The 24409-nt window shown below is 54.3% G+C and overlaps 1 protein-coding gene and 1 pseudogene across 1 annotated transcript; both read left to right on the top strand.

The window, feature by feature from the left end:
- Positions 1-12085: 12085 nt before the first annotated feature.
- LOC126650008 (class II histocompatibility antigen, B-L beta chain-like) lies at positions 12086-14029 on the top strand (the record flags this gene model as incomplete). Its single annotated transcript, XM_050334448.1, has 3 exons — positions 12086-12355; positions 13123-13404; positions 13896-14029. Coding segments are annotated over 3 exons (686 nt in total), but the record flags the coding sequence as incomplete, so codon positions are not given.
- Positions 14030-14930: 901 nt separating this feature from the next.
- Positions 14931-17421, top strand: LOC126650009 (class II histocompatibility antigen, B-L beta chain-like; annotated as a pseudogene).
- Positions 17422-24409: the final 6988 nt, after the last annotated feature.

Here is a 24409-nt window from a genome sequence, read left to right as displayed (position 1 = left end):
AAAACACCACCGATAGGAAAGGGAGAGAGGAAAAAGGGACAAAAGGGGACAAAAGGGACACCGAACAGATATACACAATCAAAATCAAGAACTATCCTAATAACTAGCAAAACAGATCTCACTACGTCCTTTAGAAAAAGCAGGATTGGCAGACACGACCAGCACTCTCCAAACCTCCTACATGATAGGTCAGGGGTCACTGAAGGCCTAAGGCTCCAGATAAGCAAGACCAACACAAGGACCCCCTGCCCTGAACCTCACTGGAAGAGAAAAGAGCGAGGTCTCTGATCTCCAACTTATTTATACTCTGAATTACGTACAAATCGCATGGGATACTGGGAACATGGACACTTCCTTGGTTACCAACTGGTTACCAGGAAGGCCAAGACCAAAACCATCACAGGGAGGAATCTTCATTCATATTCCATTCTGGGATTCAGTCTGACCATTTCAGTGCAGGGGTTCTGACACCAAACAAATGAAGGAAAGAAAAGAAAGCCAGGAAAGAAAGCCCTTACACTCCATCTCTCCTGTGCAATTGGTGAGCCATTCTTGGCACTCCATGCACATAGAGCTTCCTGTGCTGGCACCTTTTGTCTGGGAGGAACCTTCATTCTTATTCCATTTAAGGGCTCAGACTGACCATTCCAGTGCAGGGGTGGTGACACCAAAGAAATGCATTTGCACCCCTTGCCATGGGCAGAACACTCCCCCAATAGACCAGATGGCTCCAAGCCTTTCTCAAAAAAGTTTGATAAGGGGAGTCACTCAGGCACATTCATAGACTTGCATTAGAACTTTGGAAATGTCTTTTGGGGCAAACATGTTCCAAAGATATTGAATTTCAGTCCAAAAATGTGCTGCTGTCCCTCTAAGACCATTCTCTAGGCCTCCCTAAGTATTTTGCTTGTAGCGTGAGACTTGGCAGATGCTTGAAGTGCTTTAGGCAGCAAGAGGCACCCACCTGGAACCAGAAACCCAAACAAAGTTGTTGTTGAGTTAGGAGATGAGCAGCCTGGAAGCCCAAGAAAGGCAGAAGAGCTACTACAGGCTCTTCCCTGGGATGAGGGTGAGCCCAGGGACATACCATGTGGATACCAGCATGAGAACTACATCAGCTGAGGGAGGAACTCTGCCCTCAGTGCTCCTCAGAAGCTTAAAGTCACAGGTGAGTTGTGGCACTGTGTGAAAGGCAGGGAAATGTCATCGGCCCCACAGACCTCAGGTGAGGGAGCAGACCCTGCCCTGCCCCATGGCATGTCCCTGGGTAGGAGGATGCTGGGGGTCACTGGGCAGTTCAGCCCAGCCTTTTCCACTGGGGACAACCCTCCCAGTCATGGGAGAGCATCCTGCTCCTCTCCTGCCCCTGCATCACAGCAAGGGGAGAGTGGTGGTGTCAGGTCTAATCCAGAACCACAACTGGGCAGGGCATTCATTTCTTGATCCCCCAGTTGACAGAGGGTGGCTCAGGGGGTCCCCACAGTGTCTCAGGGTGGGCAGTACCTGGGGGAGCTGCAGGCTCTCAGCCTGTGCCTTTCTCCTCCCAGGCAGCAGGTCCAGCTCCCAGGCAGGCACAGCCACTGAAGGGCAGGGATTCCCTCCCTCCCACCCAAGGTCCCTCAGCACTGGGCCAAGGCTGCCCAGCTGCCCCCACGAGGGCATTGGGAGGTTCATCAGCTGGGATCTATCTTGTGTCTAAGGTCATATCCTGCTCTCTGCTTCCACTCATCTTCCCCAACAGCTTCCAAACGTTTTTTCAGGACCTCATGATAGGCTTGGTGAGCACATTGCTCCTCCTCCTGGCTGCAGCCTCCCACTGTTTTGTGGTGGAAGGGGAGTGATTTGGGGATATGGAGAGGAACATTTGAGGCTGGAATTGCACTGACAGCAGCTGGCTGCTGCTGTCTGAGCCCTGCTGCCTTAGGACGGCAGCATCCTCCCCTCATTTCACAGCCAGCTGAGCCTCTCAGGCCTTTCCTTTGTCAAATGAGGCAAGGAAAGCTGCTGAGAAGACAAAGACTTTCTCAAAGAGGTTGTTGTGCTTGAATGCCAAAGTCAGGAGGGAGAGACCAAATGCATCCCTGCCACAGGAACACATTGGCTCCCATCCCCTGGACACAAGAATGGAGTGTCTGAGCTGGCCTGAGTGGAACCAGCACAGCTCCTCCACACTCTGGCTGTGCTCTGCTGCTGAGAGCTTGGGAGAGGCCAGCCTGGGAAATGGAATTCACTGTTTTGTAGGGTGGGCTTGAAAAATCTCTCTCTGAGTGAGGTGTGGAGGTCCAGCCCATCATCCTCACTGTGTGACCCAGAGAATGGAAAACAAGAACTGTGCAGGATCTCTGCCTCCCACCTCTGCCTTTTGTTTCCTTGCAGGGGCCTGCAGAGAGAGATGCCAAAGCTGAGCAGCAATCCCTGTGGGCTGTGGGGCTGTGGGGTGATGGAGATGGGGCATCCCGGGCCCCCTTGTGGGGTAGGGACCACTGGGGAAAAGAATCAAACCAAAACTGAAGGTAAAGGGCCCAGCTCCCTGCAGATCTCCTGTATCCCAGGGCCAGAGGCTTGTGCAGAGCTTGCAACCAGCAGGGGAAATAAAGAGCTTTCCTTTTTCCCTCTAAAGCCTCACATGCAAGAGCTGAACAGCAGCACAACCTCTGTCCTGGTGGGGCCCTCCCTCAGCCAGCCCAGGTAGCTCCAGCACAGCCAGTGCCCAGGGAGAATCGCCCAGCCCGGCCTGTTCTCTCTGACAGAGCTCCTGAGCTGGGAAGATGGGGCTGGGAGTTCCAGGCTGGGCTTACTTGGGCTTTGCTGGGCTGGGCAAGGGCTGAGAGCTGGGAGCATTGGGGCTGCTCATCAACTCCTGCTCTCACCATGTTCTCTTCCTTTCCCTTCCCAACCCCACTTGCACCTCCCACGGCACATGGGACTTACAGACATCCCTGTAACTCCTATTGGGTTTGTCCCTTTGTTTAGGAATCTACCCTTCGTCCTTGGAGAGACAGTTTCTTGTATAAACTGTTTTAATTGGTGCTCTGTGATTGGCTGGGTGTCTATAGAGGACATTTGAAGGACAAACTGAAGAGGAGAAGATGAAGTAAAGCCCCCAGACCCAAATAGATGAGACCCCTTGAGTGAAACAGCGCAAGTGCGAGGGGAATCCCCACGTTCTCCCGCATGGCTGAAGGGGGGCACTCACAGAACGGGGGAGGGACCGAGGGCCTCTGGCTGGGCGGTGCTGCCACACCAACCCATAGAGACGTCACCGACTCATTGGATAAAAATGCAGGTGGCTCGTGCTTGGGGCTCTCAAGCTTCACAGGAAGGACAACGTTGCCTTTTGTGGAGACGCCGCTATCTTTGTGAGCCTGCTGACCCTCCGAGGATGCAACCTCCGCTTTGAGGAATTCTGGTTATCCTGGGGTCAGTAAGAACACCTCATAAAACACTCCTGAGTGAGTGGGGGTTTCACTGAGGGCTTAGTTTACTCCTCTCCTTTCCTGTCTCTTGGGTTCCCATTTACTTGGCCACTCTCGGTAATAAACATTGCATTTCATGTTGAACTTTCAGCAGTGTCTTGGTTATCTCTCTTGGCATCCTTTCAAACTCACCCAGTTACAAGGTGTTTATGAATGAAGACTGGAAAGTGCACAACAACAGGGAGAAAAGACAAGATAGAAAACTTACAAAGGTTTTGGTTGCTGCTTTAATTCTGAATTCAAATATTAGGGGTGGTGGCAGAGGGCAGGCAGTGCGAGGAAGCGGGGCCTTAGTTTTTCAACAAGCAAGACTGGGACAAAATCAATGTGCCCATTGCGTACAGAAGGGACACTGGAAACGGGATTGCCCCACATTGGCAAATAGGAACCCAGGAGGAGCTGTCATCGCTCATCAGACCAGGGAATGAGGGGGACCGGTGAGTCATTCCCTAACAGACCCACTGGTTAAAATGGAGCAAGGGGAAGGTGAAAAAGAATTAGACTTTTGGATCGACACTGGAGCCACATTTTCGGTTCTAAACCAAGAACTAGTGCCTAAAAGTGGTAAATTTGTTCAAGTCATGGGAGTAACAGGTCAATCAGAAAAAGTTTTCTTTCTGAAACCCCTCCAGTACAAAGTTGGGAAAAAATGGGAATTCATCCATTTTTAGATCTGCCTAATTCCCCAAAGCATCTGTTGGGTAGAGATTTGTTGGAAAACTTGAGAGCTGTGATTAAGTTTGAAAAAGGTAAACTTGAATTTCAGGTAAACAAAGAAAAACTCATAGCAGCCCTGAGTTTGGTCCAGAGCTGCGTAAAGCCAGAGCAAAACAATCCAAATATCAGTCAAATTTTAGGTGGAGTTTATTCCTTGGTATGGCCTACAGATGTACCCAGTAAATCAAAAAAGGCAACTCTTATTCAGATAGAATTATTAGCAGGAGCAAAGCCAGTAGTAAGGAAATAATATCCATTGAGGTTAGAAGGCAGAAAAGGAATTGAAGCAATAAGTGGAACCTTTTGAAGTTGGGACTTCTAATAGAGTGTAAATCAGACTTTAACACCCCAATTCTTCCAGTTAAGAAACCAAGTGGAACTTACAGACTACTTCAGGATTTAAGGGGAGTAAATGAGATAACTAAAACCTTATACCCCATGGTAACAAATCCCTATACACTTCTAACAAAATTGAGAGATAATGTGATTTGATTCACTGTGTTAGATTTAAAAGATGCCTTTTTCTGTCTACCCCTAGCTCAGGAAAGTCAGAAGATTTTTGCTTTGGTGTGGGAATCTGTCCATAGTGGGAGAAAGATGCAATGAAGTTGGACAGTCTTCCCACAGAAATTTAAAAATAGTCCCACTTTGTTCAGTAACCAGCCAGTCAAAGAGCTGGAACAATGGCAGCAGCCACCGGCGGATGGCGTTCTTCTACAATATGGAGATGACTTGTTAATAGCGACTGGAACAGAAGAAGTGAGTGTGCAGTGGACAATCTCTCTTTGAAACTCCTTGGGTTTAAATGGTTCCCGAGTTTCCCAACAGAAAGCATGGCTGGTGCAAGAGAAAGTGGTGTACCTGGGGTATGAAGTCTCTGGTGGACAATGTTCCTTGGGAACAGCAAGAAAGGAAGCATCTGCCAGACACCCAGCACAGAAACAGGGAGAGATCTCCAAGCCTTTCTAGGAATGACAGGTTGGTGTAGTTTATGGCTCTATCAGTAAGGAGGACTTGTAAAGCCTTTCTATGACCTGCTGAAAAGAACCCAAAAGAACATCATGTGGAGCCCTGAGACAGACGAGGCCTTCAAAGGCCTGAAGCGGGAACTCAGAAGGGCTCCGGCGTTGGCTTTGCCTGACGGGACGAAGCCCCTTTGGTTGTTGTGCCATGAACGTCAAGGAATGGCTTTGGGGGTCTTGGGCCACCAAGCAGGGCCATCCAGGAGGGCCGAGCTCGACTGCAAACAGTGGGATGGAGTCAGCAAGGGATGGCCCACCTGTCTGACAGCAGTGGCTGCAGCAGTCATGGACCACTGTCCCAGTGATGTCACTGCTGTCCCCAATGATGTCACCACTGTGCCTGTGATGTCACTGCTGTCCCTGTGATGTCACCAGAAACCTGTGATGTCACTGGTCTTCAGTGATGTCACTGCTGTCCCCAGGGGTGGTCCCTGTGTCCCCAGTGATTTTACGGCTGTCCCATGTGATGTTACCCCTCTCCCCAGCGATGTCACTGGTCTCCAATGATGTCACCAAAGTCCCTGTGACATAACTGCTGTCCCTGTGATGTCACTGGTGTTTATTGATGTCACTGCTGTCCCCAGGGGTGAAACCCCTGTCCCTATGATGTCACCACTGTCCCCAGGGTGTCACCCATGTCCTGTGGGAGGCACCTATGTCACTGAAATGTAACTGGTCCCCAATGATGTCATCACTGCCCCTGTGATGTCATGGGTCTCCAGTGATGTCACTGATGTCCTCACGGGTGTCACCACTGTCCCCTGTGATGTCACTTATGTCCCAGAGGTCGTCCCTGTGTCCCCAGTGATGTCACTGCTGTTCACTGTGGTGTCACTGCTGTCTCCACGATGTCACTCCTGTCCTTGTGAAGTCACCGATGTCCCCAGTGATGTCACTGATGTCCTTGGGAGATCACGGCTGCCTCTTTGTTTTCACCAGTCTTCTGTGATGTCACTTCTCCACATTGATGTCTCTACTGTCCCTGTAATGTCACCACTGTCCCCTGTGATGTCACCGATGTCCCTGTGACATCACGGCTTTCCTTTGTTGTCACCAGTCCCCAGTGATAGTTCTGGTCCCCAATGACACCATTGTTGTCTCTGTGATGTCACCACTGTCCCCAACGGTAGCACCATGTTCCTGTGATGTCACTGATGTCTCTGTGATGTCACCAATGTCCCTGTGACATCACGGCTTTCCCTTTGTTGGCAACAATCACCTATGATTTCACAGGTTCCTCTGTGATGTCACCACTGTCCCCTGTGATGTCACCAATGTCCCCAATGATATCACTGGTGTCTCAGTGTTGTCACCAATAGCACAGGAGAGATGGAGGAGAAGTGCTTTCTTTCCTGGGTGGAAATGCATTTCTTTGGTGTCAGAACCCCTGTGCAGGAATTTTCAGAGTCCCTAACCCTTACCCTAACCCTAACCCTAACTGTAACCCTAACCTTAACCCTAACCCTAGCCCTTGCTCCAACCCTAACCCAAGCCTGAACCCTAAGTCTAACCCTAACCATGACCCTCACCCTAAACCTGAATCTGAACCCTAAACCCAAACCGTAACCCTAATACTTTCCTCAAGATAGCAGAGAATCGCACCAACAACCGCCGGCACTTTCTGCTTCTCAAGGCCAACCAGGCGCACGAGGCCTCACTCCTTCACCCAGGCAGAATGAGAGCAAAAAACCTGTGCTTTCAGTTTGCTGGAAGAAAGAGAGTGAGAGCTTCCTCTGCCTTCTTCTTTATACACTTGATTATGTAAAAACAATATGGAATACTTGGAACATGGCCTTGGTTCCTTGGTTACAACCTGGTTACCAAGGAAGGCCTAGACTCAAAACCACTGCAGGCTTTTTTTCCTGAGTGGAAAGGCATTTCTTTGGTGTCAGAACCTTTAGGCTGGAACTGTCAGTCTGAGAGCCAAAATGGAATAAGAATGAAGATTCCTGCCAGAGAAAAGGTGCCAACACAGGAAGCTCTATGTGTGCATGGAGTGCCAAGACTGGCTCAGCAATTCAACAGGAGAGATGGAGAGTAAGGGCTTTCTTTTCTAGTTGGAAACGCATTTTTTGGTGTCAGAACCCTTTCCCTGCTGTTGTCAGTCTTAGACCCCAAATGGATTAAGAATGAAGATTCCTCCAAGACAAAAGTTGCCAGCACAGTGTAATGAGGTGAGTTCGAAAGGGTGCCTAGATTGAAAACCAAGACACTGCTGAGAGCTCAACATGAAACCCAATATTTATTACAGAAAGTAGCCAAGAAAACAGGAACCCGAGAGACAGGAAAGGAGTAAACTAAGCCCTCAGTGAAACCCCCACTCACTCAGGTGTGTTTTACGAGGTTGTCTTACCCACCCCAGGAGAACCAGAATTCCCCCAAGCAGAGGCTGCATCCTCGGAGGGTCAGCAGGCTCACAAAGATAGCGGCGTCCCCGCAAAAGGCAACGTTGTCCTTCCTGTGAAGCTTGAGAGCCCCAAGCATGAGCCACCTGCATTTTTATCCACTGAGCCGGGGATGTCTCCCTGGGCCGGTGCGGCAGCACCGCCCAGCCAGAGGCCCTCGGTCCCTCCCCCGTTCTGTGAGTGCCCCCCTTCAGCCATGCGGGAGAACGTGGGGATTCCCCTCTCACTTGTGCTGTTTCACTCAAGGGGTCTGATCTGTTTGGGTCTGGGGGCTTTACTTCATCCTCTCCTCTTCAGTTTCTCCTTCAAATGTGCTCTACAGACAACCAGCCAATCACAGAGCACCAATTCAAACAGTTTACACAAGAAACTGTCTCTCCAAGGACAAAGCTCCCGTTTATCAGTGAACTTGGCAGGCAAAGAACAAAACTTGCAAGTGGTTGGGCCAAACACAAGCCAAAAAATATCAACAATCCCTGATACACCTGCCCTGATTTCTGTGTTGAAGATGCTTCTTCAGCCCTTCTCTGGAACTGCAGGGGCAGTGCCTGTGTGCAGAGCTGGAGGGAAGAGACTCCCAGCACAGCAGCACAGCCAGGGACAAGGGCACTTGTTCTTTCCACATCTCAGCTTTGGGAAAGGATGGGGAAGGTTGGGAAAGGTGTTAACAGGGTGGTTTTGCCTGAGGTGTTAAAGATGGGAGCGGGTCTATCTTCCCAATTCCCAGGAGAAAAGATTGCAGAAAGTTGCCCTGCAGGTTGTATTTGAAGGAAGAGGAACAGAGACTGAGGGTAAGGGGTTTCTTTCCTGGAGGGCAGGGCTGTCATTCGCTTGCAGGAGCCCCGCGCTGAAATTGTCAGTCCGACTGCCAAATTGGAACCTGGACAAAGATTCCTGCCAGACAAAAGGTGGCAGGACAGAAAGCTCTTGCTGCCCATGGAGTGCCCAGGGTGGCCCACCAACTGCACCTGAAACCTGAAGGTTATAGGCTTTCTTTCCTGGGGGAAAGGCTGTGACTTCACAAAGAGTCCCATGGCAGATGGGTGGGGCCGCACTGTGGGGGTGTGGGGCGTTGGTTCTTTGGTTTCCAGGGGCTATTCCAGAATGGAGAGGATGGACCAGGACATCATAAAGGGGCACATGGGTGGGGCTGCATTCTGACCTTGTGGGGTGTTGGTTCTTTGGTTGCCAAGGGCTATTCCGGAAGGGAGAGGATCGGCTGTGACATCACAAAAGGGCCTCAGGCACAGGGGTTGGTTTAGTGGGTTAACCCTGGCTGGATTTCAAACACCCACTAAAAGCCACTACTTCCCCCTCCCTCTGCAACTCCACAGAGGAGAAAAAAAAAAACAGCTGAGAATTCCCGAGTAGAGATAAGGGTCGGGAGAAAGTCACTTACTAATGGACAAAACAGACTCAAAATAGGGATAGTATTTAAATTTATTACTAACAGGATAAAAACCAAAGAGTGAGAAATAAAAGAGTTTTAAAAACACCTTCCCCCCACCCCTCCTTCCTTCTCAGCTCTCCCTCCTGCCCCCAGCAGTGCAGGGGGATGGTAATGGAGGTTACAGTCAGTTGTTGTTTCTGTCACTGCTCAGGGAGAGGAGTTGGATCCTTCCCTGCTCCCCTGGGGTCCCTCCCATGGGACACAGTCCTGGATGGATCTCTGCAGTGAGTCCATCCCTCAGGCAGCAGCTCTTCCCAGCCTGCTGTCCCGTGGGTCCCTCCTCCATGGGGTCAGTCCTTCAGGGATGAGCTGACCCAGCGTGGGTCCCCCACAGGGGCCACGAGTCCTACTGGGAAAAACCTGCTCCAGCCTGGGCTTCCCTCTGCACGGGCTGCAGGTCCCTGCCAGGACCTGCTCCATCCTGGGCCTGCCCCGGGGTCACAGCCTCCTTCCTGCATCCCCCTGCTCCAGCGTGGGAGCCTCCAGGGGCTGCAGGGGGGTCTCTGCACTCCGATGCTCCCCCAGGGGCTGCAGGGGGGCCTCAGCTCTGGTGCCTGGAGCACCTCCTGCCCCTCCTTCTGCCCCACCCTTGGGGTGTGCATTGCTGTTCCCACGTTCCCACTCTGCTCTTCCCTGGCTGCAATTCCTTCTGGCCCTAAATCTGTTCTCCCAGAGCTGTTCCTGTTGCTCCTGATGGGCTTGGCCTTGGCCAGCGGCAGCAAGTCCATCCTGGAGCAGCTGGCATTGGCTCCACGGGGCAGGGAAAGCTTCTGGCAGCTTCCAACAGAAACCACCCCTGGAGCCCCCCCCACTACCAAAACCCACCCATAGAAACCCCTGACACCCAGTGACTTCCACTTGCCCCAGTTCCTATCAGTGTGATCCCAGTCACTCCCAGTTCATACCAGTTGCCTCCAGCGTGCACCCTGTCACTCCCAGTTGCTTCCAGCATGATCCCAGTTGCTCCAAGAATGTTCCCACTTGGCTTCCAGCACGGCTCCACTGGCTCCCAGTTCCCCTCTGCATAGTTCCAGTCACTCCCAGTTTGATCCTGGTCCCTTACAGTCACTCCCACTATGATCCCAGTCACTCCGTATTGGATCCCAGTTGCCCCCAAGGTGGTCCCAGTTGCTCCCAGCCCCAGCCCAGGATGGTTCCTTTTTTCTCTCAGGGACTCCCAGTCTGAGCCCAGTATGGTCCCAGGCTCTGTCAGGCACTGCCTGGACGATGCCATTCTCTCTCTGCATGATTCCAGTTCCTCCCAGTATGATCCCAGTATGAGTCCAGTCATCCCCAGTATGATCCCAGGAACTTCCAGACACTTCCAGTAGGAAGCCAGTTTGATCTTACTCATCCTCAGTATGGCTGCAGACCCTCCCACACACTCCCAGTATTATTGCAGTCACTCCCAGTATGATCCCACTATGACCCCAGCAAGGGCCCAAGTGCTCCCAGTATGATCCCAGTTGCCCCAGTTCTGGTCCCGCTGGATCCAGTCCATGTCTGGGTCTATCCCGGTGTCCCCCCTGTCCCCCCACTCTGCTGTCACCCCCTTTTCTCTCGCCTCAGAGCTCCTGAGCCGGCGGCGGCCGCAGCCCCTCCCCATGGCCTCGGACCCAGCCGGGACCCCCCAGTCCATCCCCACCCGGAGTTTGGGGGGTCGTGTGTCCCCTGACCCTGTTTTTGTTCTCACATCAGCTGCCTGCTGCTCCCAGTGCTCCCACTAAAGCTTCCCAGTACTCTGCAGTCCTGATTATTGGTGGGGAATGGGAGAGCTCTGAAATCCTGGGCACGGAGGGAGGGGGGGGAGGGTTTGGGCACTCCCAGACTCCCAAATCCCGTGAACAGGGGAGATTTGTTACCCTCGGTGGCTCAGAACCTCATTCCCACGTATCCAGGTCACCCCAAAGCCAAGTTCCAGGAATCCGGGACCAATCAAAACCCACCCTGAACCGCCCAAACCGCAGGCAGAGTCATCCCCAGCAGCAGCCAGTGGGAGCGAGCGCTGCTTGAACGTCATCAGTTGCTGGGCAGACCCGGCTCAAACTGAGCCTTCACCGAGATCAGCCAATCGACTCGTTTGGGGGCACGTCGGAGCTCCGGGACACTGGATCCCCGTTTTTGGTTCAGCTGAGCTCCGGGACCTTTGGATGCCCATTTTTGGGCGCCTCTGAGCTCCCACCTCCCCCGCACCCCACGGACCCCCAGAACTCCCCACCCCCGGGGCTGCAGCGCCTCAAACGACCTTCAGCCAATCAAAGCGCGTTGGCCCATCCTGCGACCAATCAGAGTCCCTCTTTCTGATGACTCATCAGTTGCCGGGATAACGCGACGCTAAACGAGCCCCCAACTTTACCTTAAACCAATCAGAGCGCGTCCAAAACACCCCAAAACGGCCCCGCCCGGCTGGTTTTGGGGTGTCAGCACCTGCCCGGCGCTGGGGATGGAGCGTGTGCGGGGAGCTGGGGCCGTACTGGTGGTACTGGTGGTGCTGGGAGCCCCCGGCTGCAGGCGAGGAGCTCTCGGGTGAGCGGGGGGGCGGGAAGGGACGAAAGGGGGGATAAAAGAGGGGATGGGAGCCACAAAAGTGAGTGTGTGTGTGGGGGGGGGTTGGAACCCCCGGAATTAGTAGGAGGAGAGTGGGAGCCCCAAACTTAGAAAGGTGGGGGTCTGGGGATTGGGAGGAGGGTGGGAGAGGGGGAAAAGGGGGTGGGAGAGCAGGAAGAGGGGTACCATGGGGGTCCCTCGCTTTACCCCATCACTGGAGCCCTGCAGCGGTTCCCTGGGGCTCTGGAGGGGTCGTATCCGCACTGAGGGAGTCCCCAACCCCCTGTCCATCCCCGGGGGGCTGATGGGGGTTCCCCCCAGCCAAGAGTCGGTGCTGCGGCAGCCGTGGGGCAGAGGGGGATGGGAAAGGGGGATCCGGAGTCTTCTGAGCTCCCAGCCTGCTGTGGGGGGCTGGGGGCTGGAGGGGGGTAACAGGAGGCACCCCTGACCCGTGTCCTGCACACACAGGGGTGTTCCAGGAGATGTTTAAATTCGAGTGTCACTTCATCAACGGCACCGAGCGGGTGAGGTTGGTGGTGAGGAACATCTACAACCGGCAGCAGTACGCCCACTTCGACAGCGATGTGGGGGTCTATATGGGAGACACCCCGGATGGGGAGAAGGCGGCCAGGTACTGGAACAGCCAACAGGAAAGGCTGGAGTACCTGCGGGCTTTGGTGGACACGATGTGCCGGCCCAACTACGAGGGGTTCACCCCGTTCATTGTGAACCGCAGAGGTGAGCGCGGGGCAGAGCGGGTCCCCTCGGGAATTCCCCTGTCCCGGGAACGACCCTGGAGCCCCTCAAACCCTCCCTGGGAATCACCCCAGACCCCTCAGCCCTCCCTGTGCCCATCCCCGTGGCCTTTTGCCCCATCCCTCTCAGTCCATCCCAATCTCTCCCAGTGCCCCTCAGTCCATCCAGGTCTCTTCCAGTGCCCCCAATCCATTCTGATCCGTTCCACTTTTTCCCAGTGTCCCCCAATCCATCCCAGTCTCTCCCAGTGCCCCCCTCGCGTCTCCACCCCGCTGCTGCCACCGAGCTTCCGCCCTTCAGCCAATCAGAGCGCGTCTCTCTGATGACTCATCAGTTGCAGGGCAGATCCACAGCGCAGAGTTGCCTGTCCAGGACTCAGCCTCCCAGTCCCGCTCGGGTCCTTCCCAGTCCATCCCAGTCGCTCCCAGTCATTCCCATTACCTCTCACTCCACTTCCAGACCCTCTCAGTCCATTCCCAGTCGTTCTCAGTTCATTCCCACATCTCCCAACTCTCTCCCCAGTGACCCTCCCGGCCCATCCCCTTCTACCCCGGTCCATTCCCAGTCCCTCCCACTGCCATCCCAGTCCCTCCCACTGCCATCCCAGTCCCTCCCACTGCCATCCAAACCCCTACCAATGTCCTACAAGCCCTCCACCCTCTCTCCCCAGGGTCCTCCAGCTCAGCCCAGTGTCTCCCTCCTCTTCAGTGCCTCCCAGCTCAGCCCAGTGTCTCCCCCATCTCTCCCAGTGCCCCCCAGCGTGTCCATCTCGCTGATGCCGTCGAGCTCCCAGCCCGGCCCCGGCCGCCTGCTCTGCTCCGTGATGGATTTCTACCCTGCGCCGGTGCAGGTGAGGTGGTTCCAGGATGGGCAGGAGCTGCCGGAGCACGTGGTGGCCACCGACGTGGTCCCCAACGGGGACTGGACCTACCAGGTGCTGGTAATGCTGGAAATCCCCCCCCGGCGCGGGGTCACCTACACCTGCCAGGTGGAGCACATCAGCCTGGAGCACCCCCTCAGCCGGCACTGGGGTACGGTCCGGCCCCCCCAGCACCGGGGGGACACTGGCAGGGGGACCAGGGGAGCACTGGGAACACTGAGAGGCACTTTGGGGGGCAATGGAGAGGCTGAGGAGGAGGTTCGGGTGTCCTGGGAGGGCTGAGAGGGGCTGTGGGAAGTCATGGGGGTGACTGGGACGGAGTTTGGGGGAGCCTGGGTGGGATGGGAGGGAGTCTGGGGGGTTGGGGTGACTAGGAGGGGGTTGGGGAAGTGCTGGGAGGGCTTAAAAGAAACTGGGAGGGGTTCAGGAGGGTGCCGGGGGTGATGGGAGGGGGGTTGGAGGGTCCTAAAGGGGTTGGGAGGGTCTTTGTGGGATCCCCGAGGGGCTTGGAAGGGACTGCCAGGAGGTTTCAGAGGGTCCTGGGTGGACTGGGGGAGACCAGGATGGGGTTTTTGGGGGGTCCCAGGTGGTCTCTGGGATATTTTATTTTGTGGGTCCTGACACCTCCCCGTCTCCCCCCAGAGATGCCACAGGACACCGTCCGCAGCAAGATCCTGGTGGGGGTCGGGGGCTTTGTGTTGGGTTTCGTCTTCCTGGCGCTGGGGCTCGGCTTCTACCTGCGGGAGAAGGTAAAGGGGGGTCCCCGGGGGTCGTGATCTCCTTCCTCAGAGCGTGTGTGCCCCCTTGCCCCCCAGCCTGCTGTCACCCCCATTTTGTCTCCCCACAGAGCTCCTGAGCTGGCGGCAGCCACAGTCCCTCCCCGTGGCCTTGGGCCCAGCCGGGATCCCCCAGTCCATTCCCGCCCTGTGTCCCCCCTGCCCTGCTTTTGTTTTCACACCAGCCGACTGCTGCTCCCAGTGCTCCCAGTAAAGCTTCCCAGTTCTCTGCAGTCCTGCTTACTGGGGGATATTGGGGGGGGAGGGGGGGGGCTCTGAAAATCCTGGGAACAACAGGGTTTAGGCAACGTAAACCCCCAAAATCCCACGTATCCAGGGCACCACAAAGCCAAACTCCAGCAATCCCGGAACCTCCAAAACCCACCTTGGACCCCCCAAGACGCGGGCAGAGTCAGCCCAAGTAGCAGCAGCCAATGGGAGCAAGCGCTGCTTTTGCGTCATCAGTTGCCGGGCAGACCCGGCCAAAACTGAGCCCTCATCGAGATCAACCAATCAGAGAATGCCCTCCACTCGATTTTGGGGACACGGTGAGCTCGGGGACAGCCGGATCGCCATTTTTGGGTTCAGCAGAGCTGCGGGACCCCTGGACGCCCATTTGTGGGTTCCCCTGAACTCCCACCTACCCCGCACCCCACGGACCCCCCAGAACCACCCACCCACGGGGCTGCAGCGCCTCAAACGACCTCAGCCAATCAGAAAGAGCCGACGCGGACTGCGGTCAATCAGAGCGCTCCTCGCTGATGACTCATCAGTTGCTGGGAAGACGCGACGAAAAACGGGCCTCAACTTTGCGCTCAGTCAATCAGAGCACGTCCAGAAAAACCCCAAAACGGCTCCACCCGGCTGGTTTTGGGGTGTCAGCAGCTGCCCGGCGCTGGGGATGGAGCGTGTGCGGAGAGCTAGGGCTGTACTGGTGGTACTGGCGGTGCTGGGAGCCCCCCCGGCTGCGGGCGAGGGGCTCTCGGGTGAGCGGAGGGGGCGGGAAGGGACGAAAGGGGGGATAAAAGAGGGGATGGGAGCCACAAAAGTGAGTGTGTGTGTGGGGGGGGTTGGAACCCCCGGAATTAGTAGGAGGAGAGTGGGAGCCCCAAACTTAGAAAGATGGGGGTCTGGGGATTGGGAGGAGGGTGGGAGAGGGGGAAAAGGGGGTGGGAAAGCAGGAAGAGGGGTACCATGGGGGTCCCTCGCTTTACCCCATCACTGGAGCCCTGCAGCGGTTCCCTGGGGCTCTGGAGGGGTCGTATCCGCACTGAGGGAGTCCCCAACCCCCCTGTCCATCCCCGGGGGCTGATGGGGGGTTCCCCCCCAGCCAAGAGTCGGTGCTGCGGCAGCCGTGGGGCAGAGGGGGATGGGAAAGGGGGATCCGGAGTCTTCTGAGCTCCCAGCCTGCTGTGGGGGGCTGGGGGCTGGAGGGGGGTAACAGGAGGCACCCCCTGACCCGTGTCCTGCACACACAGGGGTGTTCCAGGAGATGTTTAAATTCGAGTGTCACTTCATCAACGGCACCGAGCGGGTGAGGTTGGTGGTGAGGAACATCTACAACCGGCAGCAGTACGCCCACTTCGACAGCGATGTGGGGGTCTATATGGGAGACACCCCGCATGGGGAGAAGGCGGCCAGATACTGCAACAGCCAACAGGAAAGGCTGGAGTACCTGCGGGCTTTGGTGGACACGATGTGCCGGCCCAACTACGAGGGGTTCACCCCGTTCATTGTGAACCGCAGAGGTGAGCGCGGGGCAGAGTGGGTCCCCTTGGGAATTCCCCTGTCCCGGGAACGACCCTGGAGCCCCTCAAACCCTCCCTGGGTATCACCCCAGACCCCTCAGCCCTCCCTGTGCCCATCCCCGTGGCCTTTTGCCCCATCCCTCTCAGTCCATCCCAATCTCTCCCAGTGCCCCTCAGTCCATCCAGGTCTCTTCCAGTGCCCCCAATCCATTCTGATCCGTTCCACTTTTTCCCAGTGTCCCCCAATCCATCCCAGTCTCTCCCAGTGCCCCCCCTCGCGTCTCCACCCCGCTGCTGCCACCGAGCTTCCGCCCTTCAGCCAATCAGAGCGCGTCTCTCTGATGACTCATCAGTTGCAGGGCAGATCCACAGCGCAGAGTTGCCTGTCCAGGACTCAGCCTCCCAGTCCCGCTCGGGTCCTTCCCAGTCCATCCCAGTCGCTCCCAGTCATTCCCATTACCTCTCACTCCACTTCCAGACCCTCTCAGTCCATTCCCAGTCGTTCTCAGTTCATTCCCACATCTCCCAACTCTTTCCCCAGTGACCCTCCCGGCCCATCCCCTTCTACCCCAGTCCATTCCCAGTCCCTCCCACTGCCATCCCAGTCCCTCCCACTGCCATCCCAGTCCCTCCCACTGCCATCCAAACCCCTACCAATGTCCTACAAGCCCTCCACTCTCTCTCCCCAGGGCCCCCCAGCTCAGCCCAGTGTCTCCCTCCTCTTCAGTACCTCCCAGCTCAGCCCAGTGTCTCCCCCATCTCTCCCAGTGCCCCCCAGCGTGTCCATCTCGCTGGTGCCCTCGAGCTCCCAGCCCGGCCCCGGCCGCCTGCTCTGCTCCGTGATGGATTTCTACCCTGCCCGGTGCAGGTGAGGTGGTTCCAGGATGGGCAGGAGCTGCCGGAGCACGTGGTGGCCACCGACGTGGTCCCCAACGGGGACTAGACCTACCAGGTGCTGGTAATGCTGGAAATCCCCCCCCGGCGCGGGGTCACCTACACCTGCCAGGTGGAGCACGTCAGCCTGGAGCACCCCCTCAGCCGGCACTGGGGTACGGTCCGGCCCCCAGCATGGGGGACACTGGCAGGGGGTCGGGGGTCTGAGGGTGCACTGGGGACACTCGGAAAGCACTTCGGGAGGCAATTGAGAGGCTGAGGAGGAGGGTGGGGCGTCCTGGGACGGCTGAGAGGGGCTGTGGGGAGTCGTGGGGGCGACTGGGAGGGAGTTTGGGGGAGCCTAGGAGGGATGGGAGGGAGTCTGGGGGGCTTGGGGTGACTGGAAGGGGGTTGGGGAAGTGCCTGGGGGGCTTAAAAGGGACTGGGAGACGTTCAGGGGGGTCCTGGGGGTGATGGGAGGGGGATTGGAGGCTCTTAAAGGGGATGGGAGGGGCTTTGTGGGATCCTGGAGGGGCTAGGAAGGGACTGGCAGGAGGTTTCAGGGGATGCTGGGTGGGCTTGGGGAGACCAGGACAGGGTTTTTGGGGGTCCCGGGTGGTCTATGGAAGGTTTTGGTGGTCTTGACCCCCTCAACTCCCCCCAGAGATGCCACAGGACACCGTCCGCAGCAAGATCCTGGTGGGGGTCGGGGGCTTTGTGTTGGGTTTCGTCTTCCTGGCGCTGGGGCTCGGCTTCTACCTGCGGGAGAAGGTAAAGGGGGGTCCCCAGGGTCGTGTCCCCCGTTCCCTAGAGCGTGTGTGCCCCCCCGCCTCACCAGCCCGCTGTCACCCCTTTTTCTCTCCCCACAGAGCTCCTGAGCCGGCGGCAGCCACAGCCCCTCCCCATGGCCTTGGGCCCAGCCATGACCCCCCAATCCATCCCCGACCGGAGTTTTGGGGGGTCGTCTGTCCCCCTGGCCCTGCTTTTGTCCTCATACCAGTTGCCTGCTGCTCCCAGTGCTCCCAGTAAAGCTTCCCAGTTCTCTGCAGTCCTGGTGTTGAAGGGCAGGTGCCCTCCCAAAGCCCCCCCAGAATCAGCTTATGCCAACTGTACAATGGTTGGCACCCGTTGTCTTTCTGCTTCCAGGAGTGTGTATTTTTCTGCCATGTCTGGTTCAATGTTTTCGCACCTTAATGGCTCAAACTGTGTCTGCTTTGTTTAAAGAAAAAGGGGGAAGTGTAGGGATTTTTAGTGCTAATATAGAGGATATGCTGCTATGAGAAATAATATTTTATGTTGCAATTGTGAAAACATGACCTGTTGTTCTGATGGGCTTTTGATGGTACCAGGATGTGAAAGATCTACCGAGAGAAACAGTAGCAAAACCAGATATAGAAAACAGGGTCCCAGTACTGGCTATCAGAGTGGGAAAGGACATAAAAAATGTTAAAGAAACAAAGCTGATAGAAGAGTATTGTTAGAAAACTGGATAAAAGACTGCTGCTTGATTCCAATCAACGGCACTCTCTGATCATCACATGGGTGTGCTGAGTCGTCCATGCTCGCATGAAAACCCCCCAGGCAGGTGCCCTCCCAAAGGGCCCCAAACATCCCCAACATCCCTAGTGATGTCACCACTGTCCCTGTGATGTCACTGGTGTTCCCAATGATGTCACAGCTGTCCAACTGATGTCATCAGACAGCTGTGATGTCACTGGTCTCCAGTGATGTCACTGCTGTCCCCATGGATGTCACTACTGTCCCTGTGATGTCACTGCTGGCCCCAGGGGTGGTTCCTGTGTCCCCAATGATGTCACCACTGTCCCTCTTGATGTCACCACTCTCCCCAGTGATGCCACTGGTGTCCATGCGATGTGACCACTGTCCCCAGTGATTTCACCACTGTCCCTGTGATGTCACTGGTGTCCCCGGGGGTGTCCCCAGTGTCCCCAATGATGTCACCACTGTCCCTTTGATCTCACCGACATCCCCAATGATATCACTGCTGCCCCTGCGATGTCACTGCTGTCCCCCAGTGATGTCACTGGTCTCCAGTGATGTCACTGCTGTCCCATGAGATGTCACCAATGTCCCCAGTGATGTCACTGCTGTCCCTGTGACCTCAATCGCTGTCCCTTTGATGTTACTGCTTTCCCTGTGATGTCACCGCTATCCCCAATGATGTCACCGGTCTTCTGTGATGTTACTGCTATCCCTGTGATGTCAGCAGTCTCCAGTGATGTCACTGCTTTCTCCACAGATGTCACCACTGTCCCCAAGGGTGATCCCTGTGTCCCCAAAATGTCACTGCTGTCCCTGTGTTGTCACTGCTGTCCCAAGTGGTATCACCATGTCCCCGTGATATCACTGATGTCCCTGTGATGTCACCAGACCCCTGTGAGGTCACTGGTCTCCTGTGATGTCACTACTATAACCTCTGATGTCACCAATGTCCACAATGACATCACTGCTGTTTCTATGATGTCACCACTGTCCTTTTGATGTCACCAATATCACTGTGATGTCACTGGTCCCCAGTGATGTCGCCGATGTCCCTGTGATGTCACCGGTGCCCTGTGATGTCAGTAGTGACACCAATAATGTCACTCGTGTCTCTGTGATGTCACTCCTGGCCTTGTGAAATCATCGATGTCCCCTGTGATGTCAAAGATGTCCCCATTAACATCACTGGTGTCTCTGTGGTGTCATGATTGTCCCCTGTGATGTCAACAATGTCCCCAATGATGTCCTACTGTCTCTGTGATGTTACCACTGTACCGAGCCGTGGCACCATGTCCCCATCATGTCACTGATGTCGGTGAGGTCCCTGTGACATCACAACTGTGACATCCCTTTGTTTTCAACAGTCCCCTGTGATGTCACTGGTCCTCAGTGATGTCACTGACTTTCCTGTGATGTCACCACTGTCCCCTGTGATGTCAACAATGACCCTGACGATGTCACCGGGGTCACTGTGATTTCACCCTTGTCCTTGTGAAGTCACTTAAGTCCCCTGTGATGTCACCAATGTCACCAATGTCCCTGTGACATCACAGCTGTTCCTTTGTTGTCAACAGTCCCCTGTGATGTCACTGGTTCCCAATGCCGTTACTGTCCCCAGGCAGTGGCACCATGTCCCCATGATGTCAATGATTTCCCTGTGACATCATGGCTGTCCTTTTTTGTTACCATCACCTGTGATGTCACTGGTCCTGAATGATGTCACCTATGTCCCTTTGTTTTCACCATTCTCCTGTAATTTCACTGTTCCCCAATGATTTCACCGATGTCCCTGTGATGTCACCAGTGTCCCCTGTGATGTCAGCAATGTCCCAGATGATGTCACTGGTGTCTCTGTGGTGTCACCCCTGTCCTTGTGAAGTCACTGATGTCCCCTGTGATGTCACCTATGTCCCTGTGACAACAGGGCTTAGCCTTTGTTCTCATTAGTCCCCTGTGATGTCACTGGTCCCCAATGATATCACTGCCGTCCCTCATGCCACCACTGACGTCAGTGGTGGAACCTTGTCCCTGTGATTTCTCCAATGTCCCTGTGATGTCAGCAGTCCTTTGTGATGTCACCAGTCCCCTGTGATGTCACCGTTGGCCCTTGTGATGTCAACAATGTCCCCAATGATATAAATGGTGTCTCTGTGATGTCACCCCTGTATTTGTGAAACCGCCTACATCCCATGTGATGTCACCAATGTCCCTGTGACATCACGGCTGTCCCTTTGTTGTCACCTGTCCCCTGTGAACTCACTGGTCCCCAGTGATGTCACTGCTGCCCATATGATTCTACCACTGTGCCCACCGGTGGCATCATGTCCCTGTGTTGTGATGTCCCTGTGATGTCACCAGACCCCTGTGATTTCAACGATGTCCCTGTAACATCATGGCTGTCCCTTTCTTGTGACCAGTCACCATTACCTGTGATGTCACTGATCCCAGTGATATCACTCATGTGCCCCTGATGTCACCACTGTCCCCTGTGATGTCAACAATGTCTCCAATGATGTCACTGCTCTCTGTCATGTCATCCTTGTGTTTGTGAAGTCACCCATGTCCCCTTTGATGTCACCTATGTCCATGTGACATCACTGCTTTCCCTTTGTTGTCAGCAATCCCCTGTGATGTCACTGGTTCCCAGTGATGTCATCGGTTCCCAGTGATGTCACCCATGTCACTGTGATGTCACCACTGTCACCTGTGATGTCACCAATATCCTCGATGATGTCATTGATGTCACTGTAATTTCACCCCTGCCCTTGTGAAGTCACCAATGTCTTATTTGATGTCACTGATTTCCCTGTGACATCACAACCATCCTTTCGTTGTCACCAGTCCCCTGTGATGTCTGTCACTGGTCCCTAGCGATGTCACTGCTGTCCCTGTGTTGTCACCACTGTCCCAAGCAGTGGAACCTTGTCCCCGTGATATCACTGATGTCCCTGTGATGTCATCAGACCCCTGTGACATCACTGTTATGTCTGTAATATCACAGTTATCTTTTCATTTTCACTAGTCACCTTTGATGTCACTGGTCTGTAATTATATCACCAATGTCCCTGTGACATCACAACCTTACCTTTATTTTCAACAGTCCCCTGTGATGTCACTGGTCTCCTATGATGTCACCACTGTTCCTATGATGTCACCACTGTCCCCTTTGATGTCAGCAATGTCCCTGATCAAGTCACTGATGTCTCTGTAATGTCAACCATGTCCCTGTAAAGTCATCGATGTCCCTGTGACATCAGGGTTGTCCCTTTGTTTTCAACACTCCCCTGGGATGTCTCTGGTCCCCAGTGATTCGTCAACATCCCTGTGATGACACCAGTATCCTAGATGGTGTCACTGGTGTCTCTGTGATGTCAGCCGTGTTGTTGTTATTTCAGCAATGTCCCCTGAGACATCATGGCTGTCCCTCTCTTTTCAACAGTCTCCTGTGATGTCACTGGTCCACAATGACATCACAACTTTCCCTGTGATGTCACCAGTGTCTTCTGTTATGTCACTATTGAACCTCATGATGTCACTGGTGTCTCTGCAATGTTATCCCGGTGTTCCTGTGACATCACGGCTGTCCCTTTGTTGTCACCAGTACTCTGTGATGTCACTGCTGTTCCTGTGATGTCACCTCTGCCTCCAGCGGTGTCACCATGTCCCCATGATGTGAAAGATTTCCCAGTGACATCACGGCTGTCCCCTTTCTTTCACCAGTCACCTGTGATGTCATTGGTTCTCAGTGATGTCAGCCATGTCCCTGTGATGTCACCAGACCCCTTTCATGTCACTGATGTCCCTGTGATATCACAGCTGTCCCCTTGTCTTAACCAGCCCCCTGTGATGTCACTGGTCTCCAATGATGTCACTGCTGTCCCTGTGGTGTCACCATTGTGCCCAGAGGTGGCACCTTGTCCCCGTGATGTCACCAATACCCTTGTGATGTCACCAGACTCCTGTGATGTCACCAATGTCCCCGTTATATTATAGCTGTCTCTTTCTTGTCACCACTGTCCCCTGTGATGTCACTGGTCCCCAATGGTGTCATCCATGTCCCTGATGATATCACTGGTGTCACTGTGATGTCACCCCTGTCCTTGTGAAATCACTGATGTCCCCGGTGATGTCACTGATTTCCGTGGGATACTATGCCTGTCCCTTTGTTTTCAACAGTTCCCTGTGATGTCACCGGTACCAAGTGATGTCACCGGTACCAAGTGATGTCACCCATGTCCCTGGGATGTCACCACTGTCTCCTGTGATGTCCCCAATATCACCAATGATGTCACCAATGATGTCACTCTTTGATGTCAGCCATGTACTTGTGATGTCACTGATGTCCCATGTGATGTCACCGATGTCCCTGTGACATCACAACTGTCTCTTTGTTTTCACCACTCCCCTGTGATGTCACTCGTCCCCAGTGATGTCACCAATGTCCCTTTCATTAAGGTTAGGGTTAGGGATTAGGGTTTGCTTTAGGATAAGGGTTTACGGTTAGGGTTAGGTTTAGGCATAGGCTTAGGTTTTAGGGTTAGGGTTAGAGGTTAGAGTTTAGGGTTAGGTGTAAGTTTACATTTAGGCTTAGGTTTTAGGGTTAGGGTTAGGGGTTAGGACTTAGGGGTTAGGGTTAGGTTAGGGTTTGGTTTTAGGTAACGTTTGGGTTAGAATAAAGGATAGGGTTAGGGTTAGGGTTTAGGGTTAGGGTATAGGATTAGGATTTAGGATTAGGGTTAGGGTTTAGGTAACTTTATGGTTACAGTAAGGGATAGGGTTTCAATTAGGGTTAGGGTTAGGGTTAGAATTAGTGTTGGATGAGACAGAAACTTCACCTTTCTCTTGCCCTTCTCGGTGTGTGGGGCAAAAATCGCCCTTGTCAGGGAGCCCCTGCAGGCTCTGCTCCTCCGGTGATCCAACAGCGGCCCCTGCTGACCGGAATTGGAATTGCGCCAAAAAGCGAGGAATACCGGACTGTTTCCTTTTTTTTTGAGGGGGATTTTTGGTAGAGGATTCTTTGGTTGTTTTTGTGTTCTTTCTTTGTTCTGCAAATACAGATATATCCTTAAGGAAGGGGTTGTTAGTTTTGCTTTCTCCATAATTCCTCCCCATACTTGGACACTCTTAATTTTGATTTTCAATTGCTTTGAAGGAGGAGTTTGGTCTTCTTTATAAGTAGCCGTCCTTAGCCAAATACTTTTGTCTCATTAAACTGAGAAAGGTGCAAAGTCATGTTTTGTTTGCAGCCCAGAGATCTTGCAGGCTCTTCCCATTTGCCTCTGCCCCTCTCAGAGAACTTGTGTGGACACCTTCCCTGCCTGCACCAGATGATTTCACAAAACTGGGAGGGAGGGTACTTCATGGAGAAGGACCTGGGGGTGTTTTGAGGCCTCTCCAAGCAAATGTTTCCTTCAGGAGAGATAAAACCAGGACAGTGGGGGGAACAGCAGAAACACAGCTCCTCCAGCAATGGTTGCACCTCCAGGAATTTCCAGCACATGCCCACAGATCCTCCCAGAGGGGTGAGGCAGCCATGAAGATTCCATGTGAATGCCCTGTTTGGGATAACTTAGGAGATGGCTGCATCACCTCTCCCTTACCCAGAAGCTGGAGATGCTGCTGTCTGGGAGCAGGAGGTGCCTGTGTGGGGGTTCAGCACCGCTGGCTCGGTGCAAGTACAAGAAACATTTGGACGATACTCCCAAGCACGTGGTGTGACTCTGGGGGATGGTCCAGTGAAGTTTCAGGAGCTGGTCTCAAAGATCCTTCTTTGTCCCTTCCAACATGGAATATTGGGTGTGATTCTGTGAAGTTCCACAGGGTTGTGTGTGAGTAGAGAGCAGGGGCTGAGCAAAGCAGAGCAGGGCAATGGCAGCACAGCCCTTGAGCACTGTGAGGACACAGCACAGGATCCAGATCCAGAAGGGAATGGCTGACCCTGGAAGAAAGGGGGGGTCACAATGTGGACAAAACATATCCAGGAGGAAAGAAGAGTAGAAAGGGTTCACAAGTTATCACTTGCCTCTGAAAGGAAATATGGGCTTAGTCGAGGGGTTGCTGTCTGTTAGAGAAATGTGGAGCTCATGATTCTTGGTGTTTGGTGCAGGGACCATCCCAGACACTGAACTCTTCCCCCAGCTCCCATCTTGATCCTTTACATGAATGTGGAACCAGCCAGCTCATGCCAATCTACCCAACTGGTTCCTAGAAAAAGAAAAGAGACCAGACAAGGCATGATGAGGAGAGAAGCAGTGAG

The sequence above is a fragment of the Myiozetetes cayanensis genome, unplaced genomic scaffold (assembly GCF_022539395.1).
Source record: "Myiozetetes cayanensis isolate MyiCay16 unplaced genomic scaffold, myiCay2020 scf533, whole genome shotgun sequence".
In the NCBI taxonomy this organism is placed as follows: domain Eukaryota; kingdom Metazoa; phylum Chordata; class Aves; order Passeriformes; family Tyrannidae; genus Myiozetetes; species Myiozetetes cayanensis.
This window is presented reverse-complemented; position numbering and strand designations above follow the sequence as displayed.